Source organism: Oncorhynchus tshawytscha, linkage group LG33, assembly GCF_018296145.1.
Source record: "Oncorhynchus tshawytscha isolate Ot180627B linkage group LG33, Otsh_v2.0, whole genome shotgun sequence".
NCBI classification, from domain to species: domain Eukaryota; kingdom Metazoa; phylum Chordata; class Actinopteri; order Salmoniformes; family Salmonidae; genus Oncorhynchus; species Oncorhynchus tshawytscha.
Window position 1 is genome coordinate 42,569,941 of NC_056461.1, and position 12,500 is coordinate 42,582,440.

At 43.1% G+C, this 12,500-nt stretch overlaps 1 protein-coding gene across 4 annotated transcripts in view; it reads right to left on the reverse strand.

The window, feature by feature from the left end:
* LOC112247739 (periostin-like) overlaps positions 1-12,500 on the reverse strand; it is a 73,911-nt gene that overhangs the window by 40,996 nt on the left and 20,415 nt on the right. For all 4 annotated transcript variants that reach the window (XM_042311110.1, XM_042311109.1, XM_042311108.1 and 1 more), the window contains exons 3-7: positions 9,428-9,492; positions 6,526-6,683; positions 6,154-6,318; positions 4,811-4,957; positions 2,483-2,624 (exon numbers count right to left, since the gene is read on the reverse strand). In XM_042311110.1, the coding sequence (XP_042167044.1) occupies positions 2,483-2,624; positions 4,811-4,957; positions 6,154-6,318; positions 6,526-6,683; positions 9,428-9,492 (677 nt within the window). The remainder of the gene's footprint in view (positions 1-2,482; positions 2,625-4,810; positions 4,958-6,153; positions 6,319-6,525; positions 6,684-9,427; positions 9,493-12,500) is intronic.

Sequence of the window (12,500 nt, forward strand, 5' to 3'; positions counted from 1 at the left end):
AATCCTGAAAACCAGTGACTTCCCCACATCCCTTCCCTCTGATACTCAGATTGGAATGGGGCTGTCGCCTGATGGCTTACGACCTGTAGGTCCTGGCGACCCTATTATTGTCTGGGAGCTGTGATCTCTGCTGCTGATCAGATCTCAAAGGAACAGCCTGTCTGAGTTCACTAGGAGACTTGTGGTGTTTTGCTAGTTGGATGGAGCTGACAGCAATGAAAAGGCAGTGAAAATAATGTGCTAAATTAGCAGGTTCTTTTTCAACTATGCTACACCTCATGATCTGCACACACACGCACGCACGCACGCACGCATGCACGCACACACACACACACACACACACACACACACACACACACACACACACACACACACACACACACACACACACACACACACACACACACACACACACACACACACACACACACACACCAAAGCGTCGGCGAGTCAGCCTCTCACATCACAGTATGAGTGAATGTGACAAGCTGAAATATGTCCATGATCTAAGAGTCCTCTCTTCAGTCTTCCAGGACATATTTAGACAGTCCTGTCAACGTTTATATATGGGATTCCAGACCAAACACTACTTTAGACCAGGGCCCTATGGCACCCTATTCCCTATATAGTGCACTACTTTAGGCCAGAGCCCTATGGCACCCTATTCCCCATATATAGTGCACTACTTTAGACCAAAGCCTGATGGGCTGTATATAGGGGATAGGATACCAATTGGGATGCACCCCATCTGTCTGGGGAGAGCTGGCACTGAGACTAGCAGAAACAGTCTCTATTACAGGCCTAACAATCCTGATAAACCCACAGACCTCACAGAGCAATGAGGACATTATATGGCTGTTACCCAACACATAGTCAGAGAGAGAGAGAGAGATACACTTCATGGGACACCCCGTTTTCGTAGTCAGAGAGAGAGAGAGAGAGAGATACACTTCCCAATGACACCCTGTTTTCTACATAGTGCACTTAGTTTGACCAGTGCCCTATGATTTATGGTCATAAGTAGTGCACTATATAGGTAATAAGGGGTCCATTTGGGACGCGGACAGAGAAAGACAGGCTCCAGCCCTTCTTGACTTTGGACAGCTTGCCCACCCGTCTGTGGTTAGCATCATTGTTTGTGAAACTGTCTAAGAATCTAAGGCTGATGTGGTAAGTTTGTGTGTGTGTGTGTGTGTGTGTGTGCGTGCGTGTGTGTGTGTGTCCGTGTGTGTGTTTGCACAGTGATTTGGCAATCTGTATAGGGACACCACAAAGGCACTACATGCTAACAGTTAGCGCTGGCTAACCAGTGACTGAGCAACCAGCACATACGTGAGTGTGCGCTCCTATGTGTGCTCCTGTGAGGGCTCCTGTCTGTGTGTGCTCCTGTGTGTGCTCCTGTGTGTGCTCCTGTCTGTGTGTGCTCCTGTGTGTGCTCCTGTCTGTGTCTGTGTGTGCTCCTGTGAGGGCTCCTATGTGTGCTCCTGTGTGTGCTCCTGTGTGTGCTCCTGTGTGTGCTCCTCCTCCTGTGAGGGCTCCTGTCTGTGTGTGCTCCTGTGTGTGCTCCTGTGTGTGCTCCTGTGTGTGCTCCTGTGTGTGCTCCTATGTGTGCTCCTATGTGTGCTCCTGTGTGTGCTCCTGTGTGTGCTCCTGTGTGTGCTCCTATGTGTGCTCCTGTGAGGGCTCCTGTCTGTGTGTGCTCCTGTGTGTGCTCCTGTGTGTGTGTCTCTGGGGATCTTGTGTGTGCTCCTGTGTGTTCTCCTCCTAACCCTAGCAGTCACTGTGAATGCAGGTTTTAGGGTGATTAAACTGTTGGAAGGCCTAACTCTTGCTGGATTCCAATAGGAATTACTAATAAATTTGCAAGCCAGCACAATGTAACTTGCAGGTAGGGTGTCAAGATTCAGTACATTTCCCAGGTTTTCTATAAATCTTTTTGGGGGAAAATCCCTCAACCAGGATTGTTAATTTTTTTTATCTGGGAATTTGGGGAAAGTTATCAGAATTTTTCAACTTTACTTGCAGACCAGATGAGGCCTGTAAACCATGACTTTCAGGCCACTGAGTTATAGGGTAAAGCTTATGACATATGTTGCCATAAAGAGTTTAATTATGACGACAATATTCACATAGGAACTCACTTCCATATGACTGTTTGTCACGAACAACTACAGGCATGGGTGGAATCTCTACAACTCACTCAAAAAGGCAAGGCACACTGGGAAATTATATCGGATGCATTACTCAACATTGTCATGCTATTACACAACTCAAATCATGACCCCGTACAGAGTCCCAGTGCAAGCCTTTCTATCCATTTGTCATTATGGGGTATTGTGTGTAGATTGCTGATGATTTGTAAATGTTTTTTTCCCATTTTAGAATAAGGCTGTAACGTAACAAAATATGGAAAACTGAATGGGTTTTGAATACTTTCCGAAGGCACTGTAGGTGAGTGGTTATTGGTATTTTTATTGGCTACCTCCGATGACTTCCTTGTCTCCCATGATGCGTTCCAGGAAGCTGGCCCCGAGGTTCTCCATGGCCTCATTGGTGGGAGCAAACAGGGTGAAGTGACCTGGCTGGCCCATTTTATCCATCACACCTGAGGCCAAGGCTACAGCCTAAAGGGAGAGGACAAAATCAAATCAAATCAAATCAAATCGTATTGGTCACATACACATGATTAGCAGATGTTAATGCGAGTGTAGCGAAATGCTTGTGCTTCTAGTTCCGACAATGCAGTAATAACCAACGAGTAATCTAGCTAACAATTCTTATACAAAAGGGGAGAAAGATTACAGTCAGGTATGCATGCTGAAGGAGGCTAGAGTTCAGATTACAGTCAGGTATGCATGCTGAAGGAGGGCTAGTGAGACAGATTACAGTCAGGTATGCATGCTGAAGGAGGGACAGGAGACAGATTACAGTCAGGTATGCATGCTGAAGGAGGGTGAGGTCAGATTATAGTGTCCACGGTATGCATGCTGAAGGAGGAGAGGTCAGATTACAGTCAGGTATGCATGCTGAAGGAGGAGAGGTCAGATTACAGTCAGGTATGCATGCTGAAGGAGAAGAGGTCAGATTATAGTCAGGTATGCATGCTGAAGGAGGAGAGGTCAGATTACAGTCAGGTATGCATGCTGAAGGAGGAGAGGTCAGATTACAGTCAGGTATGCATGCTGAAGGAGGGGAGACAGATTACAGTCAGGTATGCATGCTGAAATAGGAGGGGAGGTCAGATTACAGTCAGGTATGCATGCTGAAGGAGGGGAGACAGATTACAGTCAGGTATGCATGCTGAAGGAGGGGAGGTCAGATTACAGTCAGGTATGCATGCTGAAGGAGGAGAGGTCAGATTACAGTCAGGTATGCATGCTGAAGGAGGGAGACAGATTACAGTCAGGTATGCATGCTGAAGGAGGGAGACAGATTACAGTCAGGTATGCATGCTGAAGGAGGGGAGGTCAGATTATAGTCAGGTATGCATGCTGAAGGAGGAGAGTTCAGATTACAGTCAGGTATGCATGCTGAAGGAGGGGAGTTCAGATTACTATCAGGTATTCATGCTGAAGGAGAAGAGGTCAGATTACAGTCAGGTATGCATGATGAAGGAGGAGAGGTCAGATTACAGTCAGGTATGCATGCTGAAAGAGGGGAGTTCAGATTACAGTCAGGTATGCATGCTGAAGGAGAAGAGGTCAGATTACAGACAGGTATGCATGATGAAGGAGGAGAGGTCAGATTACAGTCAGGTATGCATGCTGAAGGAGGGGAGTTCAGATTACTATCAGGTATGCATGCTGAAGGAGGAGAGGTCAGATTACAGTCAGGTATGCATGCTGAAGGAGAAGAGGTCAGATTATAGTCAGGTATGCATGCTGAAGGAGGAGAGGTCAGATTACAGTCAGGTATGCATGCTGAAGGAGGAGAGGTCAGATTACAGTCAGGTATGCATGCTGAAGGAGGGGAGACAGATTACAGTCAGGTATGCATGCTGAAATAGGAGAGGTCAGATTACAGTCAGGTATGCATGCTGAAGGAGGGGAGACAGATTACAGTCAGGTATGCATGCTGAAGGAGGGGAGGTCAGATTACAGTCAGGTATGCATGCTGAAGGAGGAGAGGTCAGATTACAGTCAGGTATGCATGCTGAAGGAGGGGAGACAGATTACAGTCAGGTATGCATGCTGAAGGAGGGGAGACAGATTACAGTCAGGTATGCATGCTGAAGGAGGGGAGGTCAGATTATAGTCAGGTATGCATGCTGAAGGAGGAGAGGTCAGATTACAGTCAGGTATGCATGCTGAAGGAGGGGAGGTCAGATTACAGTCAGGTATGCATGCTGAAGGAGAAGAGGTCAGATTACAGTCAGGTATGCATGATGAAGGAGGAGAGGTCAGATTACAGTCAGGTATGCATGCTGAAAGAGGGAGTTCAGATTACTATCAGGTATGCATGCTGAAGGAGAAGAGGTCAGATTACAGTCAGGTATGCATGATGAAGGAGGAGAGGTCAGATTACAGTCAGGTATGCATGCTGAAAGAGGGGAGTTCAGATTACTATCAGGTATGCATGCTGAAGGAGAAGAGGTCAGATTACAGTCAGGTATGCATGATGAAGGAGGAGAGGTCAGATTACAGTCAGGTATGCATGCTGAAGGAGGGGAGGTCAGATTACAGTCAGGTATGCATGCTGAAGGAGGGGTGACAGATTACAGTCAGGTATGCATGCTGAAGGAGGGGAGGTCAGATTATAGTCAGGTATGCATGCTGAAGGAGGGGAGGTCAGATTACAGTCAGGTACGTACGCTGAAGGAGGAGAGGTCTTCGTTGACCTCCAGGATATCCTTGATAGTGTTGCCCACTGCGGTGATGACACGGTCGATGACATGGACCACCCCATTGGTCGCCACCTGGTTACCATGGATAATCCTGGCACAGTTCACTGTGACGATCTGCAGAGGAAAAGAGGTGATTGGTTAATTGGCATGATTCATTGAATCATTCATCCTCTGAAAATAACAATGATATAAAGTGATTGATGTGAGATAAAATAAACATGCCTGTGATTTAGGGCTAGGTAGGGGTTGACAGAATAAATACAACTAGGCCAACAGTCTAGCGATAAGAGCTAGCTAGGCGTTAACTACATACAGAGGTGTCATGCACATAGGGAATTTTCCCCCTCAGATTTGTCCTGTTAAAACAAAACAGATCTGATGTTAAATGAATTACTAAACTTCGTTTTTGAGCCCATGTTTTATCGTAGTTATTTATGATGGGAGCACACTGACTGAACCAGTCAATAAGTACTGAATAAGACTCACATTCCTTTCAATATTTTACCTGGATTTTAGTAGAGATGCAGAGAAGAAAGTATCGTTTCTCAAAAAAACGAAAACAATAACCACGCATAAAAATATGAATTATGATGCCATGATACTGTATTTGCCTGTATTGATGATGTGTGTTATGATCCCATGTATAATGTGTTGTAATTTTGATGTAATATCCTAGGCATGTTAGTGCAGTATATTGAGATGTGTAATTTACAACAGTCAGAATGACACCCTTGTTAAAATTACAATTTTACAGGTAAACCGTATTTTCACGACAACCAGTAGCCTGTAGTGTACCGTAATATTACAGGACATTTTTAGCTGTTCAGGTACCTGTAAATTGCCGTAAAACAACGGTACCAAAAAGGTAAGTACAAGTATTTTTTTACCGTAAATTACTTTACAGTAACATTCTGCATCTTTTTTTAATTATACCTTTTTTTTATACAGGTGACAGGCTACCAATATATTATATTAAACTGACATATTTTATGGGGATTTTTGTATTATGCTAATTCGATTTCATCGACCTTAGGGGGTTAAAAACAATATATATATATATTTTTTTACAGAGTACATATCTACCTCAACTACCTCGTTCCCCTGCACATTGACTCAGTACTGGTACCCCGTGTATCATTGTTAAACTTTTCTATTATTTCTCTATTTTCTTTCTCTCTGCATTGTTGGAAAAGGGCCCGTAAGTAAGTATTCCACTCTTAGTCTACACCTGTTGTTTACGAAGCATGTGACAAATTACATTTGATTTGACTTGATTTCGAATTGATTTGAGTTAGAGGTTTACTACGTACCCCATTGGAGTAGTGATTGATGTAGAGTCCCATGTTGTTGTACATGGAGGTGATATACTTGTCGTTCTTCAGATCTTTCGTTAGCATGCGCCGGTTGACCATGTGATAGTGCAGGGCATTGTACAGCTCGACGTTCACATTGCTCACCAAGGCACTACGCACCTCCTGGTGATGGGAGGAACAGGAGAGAGTTAGTGCGAGAGAGAGAGAGAGAGCAGAGCTATAACTGTCTAAGCAGCTTAATCTGAAACATACGTATTAACCAACGAATGAACAAATTAACAAACAAACTAACTAAAAAAATAAAACATTTGCAAATGACAAAGTACTGACTGAATGTTTGAGTGACTGACTTCAGTTACTTCGACTTACAGGTTCCAGCAGGTCCCAGGCTTCGTTGCTAGGGGTGAACATAGTGAATGATCCCTTCCCTTCGATCTCCTCCCTCAGCTTAGAAAGGTCAGAATACTCCTGTGTGGTACTAGCCTTCACCAGGCCCAATGTGCCATACACATGGTCTATAGGAGCCACTGTAGGGGAGAGAGGGGAGACAGAAGATAATGCTTAGGCTACTATGTTTTTGAAGTCCTGGGACATCCTCACCTTCACCAGGTCCAAGGTGCCATAGGTTTATGAGCCACTGTGGATGGCAGTCACAGTCAACAATATTGTCTACCAATCTTTTGATTTATTTGTTAAATGGGAAAGCTGAGGGAAGATAATATTTCCATGTTTCTAGGTAAGAATTACTTATTGTATTTGTATTTATTATGGATCCCCATTAGCTGTTGCTTTCTGGGGTCCAGCAAAATTAAGGGAGTTTTTATACAATTTATTTAAAAAAAAATACAATACATTAATAGATTTCACAACACACTGTGTGCCCTCAGGCCAATACTATTATAGTTGCTATAGAGTTATTATAGTTACTGTTGAGTTACTATAGAGTTGTAGAGTTATTATAGAGTTAGATTCATGATAGCCGCTATAGAGTGATCATAGAGTTATAGAGTTATTTTAGGGTTATAGAGTTATTATAGAGTTATAGAGTTATAGAGTTATTATAGAGTTATAGAGTTATTATAGAGTTATATAGTTATTATAGAGTTATAGAGTTACTATAGAGTTGTAGAGTTATTATAGAGTTATATAGTTATTATAGAGTTATAGAGTTACTATAGAGTTGTAGAGTTATTATAGAGTTAGATTCATGATAGTCGCTATAGAGTGATCATAGAGTTCTAGAGTTATTTTAGGGTTATAGAGTTATAGAGTTATTATAGAGTTATATAGTTATTATCGAGTTATTATCGAGTTATAGAGCTATTATAGAGGTAGAGTTATTATAGAGTTATAAGGTTATTATAGAGTTATATAGTTATTATCAAGTTATTGTCAAGTTATTATAGAGGTATTATCGAGTTATAGAGCTATTATAGAGGTAGAGTTATTATAGAGTTATAAGGTTATTATAGAGTTATATAGTTATTATCAAGTTATTGTCAAGTTATTATAGAGGTATTATCGCGTTATAGAGCTATTATAGAGGTAGAGTTATTATAGAGTTATTATAGAGTTATAGAGGTATTATAGAGTCATAGAGGTATTATATAGTTATATAGTTATTTTAGAGTTATTATCGAGTTAGAGTTATAATATTCGCTATAGTTATTATAGAGTTAAAGAGTTATCATGGAGTTATTATGGAGTTATAGAGTTATCATAGAGTTATAGCCTTATTATAGAGTTATTATAGCAGCTATAGAGTTTTTAATAGAGCTATATAGTTATTATAGCAGCTATAGGGTTTTTAATAGAGCTATATAGTTATTATAGCAGCTATAGAGTTTTTAATAGAGCTATATAGTTATTATAGTTGCTATAGAGGTATTATAGTTATAGAGTTATTATGGTCATGATAAAGTTGTAGTAGTTTCTGTGTAGTTATTATAGTCGCTGTAGAGCTACTATAGCTTTATAGAGGTAGGATGCATGATAGGGTGAAAGAGGTGTTATATAAGAGGGGTTATATCCTTCCTGTTTGGCCCTGTCCGGGGTGTCCTCGGATGGGGCCACAGTGTCTCCTGACCCCTCCTGTCTCAGCCTCCAGTATTTATGCTGCAGTAGTTTATGTGTCGGGGGCTGAGGTCAGTTTGTTATATCTGGAGTACTTCTCCTGTCCTATTCGGTGTCCTGTGTGAATCTAAGTGTGCGTTCTCTAATTCTCTCCTTCTCTCTTTCTTTCTCTCTCTCGGAGGACCTGAGCCCTAGGACCATGCTCCAGGACTACCTGACATGATGACTCCTTGCTGTCCCCAGTCCACCTGGCCATGCTGCTGTTCCAGTTTCAACTGACCTGAGCCCTAGGACCATGCCCCAGGACTACCTGACATGATGACTCCTTGCTGTCCCCAGTCCACCTGGCCATGCTGCTGCTCCAGTTTCAACTTCCACCTGACTGTGCTGCTGCTCCAGTTTCAACTGTTCTGCCTTATTATTATTCGACCATGCTGGTCATTTATGAACATTTGAACATCTTGGCCATGTTCTGTTATAATCTCCACCCGGCACAGCCAGAAGAGGACTGGCCACCCCACATAGCCTGGTTCCTCTCTAGGTTTCTTCCTAGGTTTTGGCCTTTCTAGGGAGTTTTTCCTAGCCACTGTGCTTCTACACCTGCATTGCTTGCTGTTTGGGGTTTTAGGCTGGGTTTCTGTACAGCACTTTGAGATATCAGCTGATGTACGAAGGGCTATATAAATAAATTTGATTTGATTTGATTTGAGGTGGGACGTTGGAGTGTGTTGGGGATGAGGGTGACAGATAGAGGTGGGAAGTTGGAGTGTGTTGGGGATGAGGGTGACAGATAGAGGTAGGAAGTGGGAGTGTGTTGGGGATGAGGGTGACAGATAGAGGTGGGAAGTGGGAGTGTGTTGGGGATGAGAGTGACAGATAGAGGTGGGAAGTGGGAGTGTGTTGGGGATAAGGGTGACAGATAGAGGTGGGAAGTGGGAGTGTGAGGATAACATTTAGGAGCTAGGATTAAAGTCCATGAGAGTACACACCAGGGGCGAACTGGGACCAGAAATCGGCTCAGGCATTTCTGACAAACCAGACCATTTTTTCCCACACTTGAGGCCCCCCATTATTAGCCTGATAATGATCATGTTGCGCAAGAAACTCAAGACAGGCCCACTAGACAAAAAAATGGACCAGCCCATCTGGCATTCGCCCGAAATTCCAGATGGCCAGTCCGTCCCTGGTAGACACTTACCTGCAGGGCATCCTTTCATGCCTTCCAGCTTCATGTAGCCAGGACAACACTCATACAGAACCACCCTGGAGAAAAGACAAGACAGCAATTAGCTACATGATAAGATAACAGAGAGAAGTGGTCCGTGTGTAAGTTAGGCCTAGTCATTACACAACTCAAAACAACATGGCAAAGAGTTTGGAAGCAGAAAAAGAGGAAGAAGACATCAAACAACAGGTCTATTTTCACACAACACCATTACAAGCACTATGGCGTCAGCCTCTGAAATAGAAAAGTAGAACACACTATAATTATTAAAGACAACATTGGCGGACAACACAAAGTGAAACAACTAAATAACTCCTCAATGTAAGCTGAATTGGAGCTGAATGGGCTTTGGAATGAAGTATGTCACCCATCTTGTATGAATTATGGGACTTATTGCACAAACCAAGACACTATTGATGTATAAGAGAAGATAATTCTTCTTCTAAATGGGATATTTTCCCATGGACAAATGAGCTAACAATTATGATCTGGGAAGTGTATCATCTCTCCAGGGATCTGGTTCATCGTCTTTGTTTGTCCTTGTCCAATCATAAACAAGTGTTCAACAATGCTGTGGTATAAAGAGATAATAAGATCAGTATTGGAAACTGTATCGGATTGATTTCCAAACTATGACTACGGAGCTTGAACAGATGATGGACCAATAAATATTATAGTTCAATGCATAAAAGTAACTTTGTCAGAACGGATAAACTCCAGTGATTGCCAATTGTGGTTAGAAATATGATTTGCCTCATTTATGTTGCTTGACTCCTAAAATTGCCTCCCATGGATTGGCAGGTTTTCACACTCTTGTCAGTGTGTGTGTGTGTGTGTGTGTGTGTGTGTGTGTGTGTGTGTGTGTGTGTGTGTGTGTGTGTTTGTGTGTATGATCAAAGCTAATTGTCCCGTTTATCCCAAAACATTAGTCAGCCTCTTACAGAGTGCCTTATATCACACACACACACACACACACACACACACACACACACACACACACACACACACACACACACACACACACACACACACACAAAATACATACATGACATGCTATAACAGCCTCCACTCTTCTGGGAAGGCTTTCCACTAGATGTTGGACCTTTGCTGCGGGGACTTGCTTCCATTCAGCCACAAGAGTATTAGTGAGGTCGGGCACTGATGTTGGGTGATTAGGTCTGGCTCGCAGTCGGTGTTCCAATTCATTGCAAAGGTGTTCAATGGGGTTGAGGTCAGGGCTCTGCAGCCCAGTCAAGCTGAAACAGGAAAGGGCCTTCCCCAAACTGTTGCCACAAAGTTGTACGCACAGAATCGTCTAGAATGTAATTGTATGCTGTAGCGCTAAGATTTGCACAAGGTGATCTTAGGCTTGTGTGCGGCTGCTCGGCCACGGACACCCATTTCATGAAGCTCCCGACGAACAATTATTGTGCTGACGTTGCTTCCAGAGGCAGTTTGGAACTCATTAGTGAGTGTTGCAACCGAGGACAGACAAGTTTTAATAACAGAACACTACAGAACACCAGAACATCTGATTAATAACAGAACACTGTAGAACACCAGAACATCTGATTAATAGCAGAACACTGTAGAACACCAGATCTGAAACATCTGATTAATAACAGAACAGTGTAGAACACCAGAACATCTGATTAATAACAGAACACTACAGAACACCAGAACATCTGATTAATAACAGAACACTGTAGAACACCAGAACATCTGATTAATAGCAGAACACTGTAGAACACCAGATCTGAAACATCTAGTCCTGTGCCCATGCCAGATGAGTTACAGTTCATTGTTAAACAAGTATCAGTCACCTCAATCCACGGCCATACTCTTACTCTTCCTTCCTCTTGTTTCAACTACCCAGAGTCTGCTGTCTATAACAAACAAATCTCCTTGGAACTCTCACCTTGCAGTAGATAATTTGATTGGCTCACTGGTTTAGAAAACAGAACCATTTAGCCCTCTGCAAAATAATAATACACATATTGTCAATAATATTGATAAATAACTGAAATACCAGTAGGATTTTTTATAAATGTAACCTTAGACAGGTCATTGAGATGAAATCTCTTTTACAAGAAAGACCTGTATTACTAACGTATGGCTGAAACCCCTCTAGGGTGTTAGTAACCCACTGTCTACGTATGGCTGAAACCCCTCTAGGGTGTTAGTAACCCACTGTCTACGTATGGCTGAAACCCCTCTAGGGTGTTAGTAACCCACTGTCTACGTATGGCTGAAACCCCTCTAGGGTGTTTATAACCCACTGTCTACGTATGGCTGAAACCCCTCTAGGGTGTTAGTAACCCACTGTCTACGTATGGCTGAAACCCCTCTAGGGTGTTAGTAACCCACTGTCTACGTATGGCTGAAACCCCTCTAGGGTGTTAGTAACCCACTGTCTACATATGGCTGAAACCCCTCTAGGGTGTTAGTAACCCACTGTCTACGTATGGCTGAAACCCCTCTAGGGTGTTAGTAACCCACTGTCTACGTATGGCTGAAACCCCTCTCTAGGGTGTTTATAACCCACTGTCTACGTATGGCTGAAACCCCTCTAGGGTGTTAGTAACCCACTGTCTACATATGGCTGAAACCCCCTCTAGGGTGTTAGTAACCCACTGTCTACGTATGGCTGAAACCCCTCTAGGGTGTTAGTAACCCACTGTCTACGTATGGCTGAAACCCCTCTAGGGTGTTAGTAACCCACTGTCTACGTATGACTGATACCCCCTCTAGGGTGTTAGTAGCCCACTGTCTACATATGGCTGAAACCCCTCTAGGGTGTTTATTTGTCTACATAAAACCCAGGGTGTTAGTAACCCACTGTCTACGTATGGCTGAAACCCCTCTAGGGTGTTAGTAACCCACTGTCTACGTATGGCTGAAACCCCTCTAGGGTGTTAGTAACCCACTGTCTATGGGCTGAAACCCCTCTAGGGTGTTAGTAACCCACTGTCTACGTATGGCTGAAACCCCTCTAGGGTGTTAGTAACCCACTGTCTACGTATGGCTGAAACCCCTCTAGGGTGTT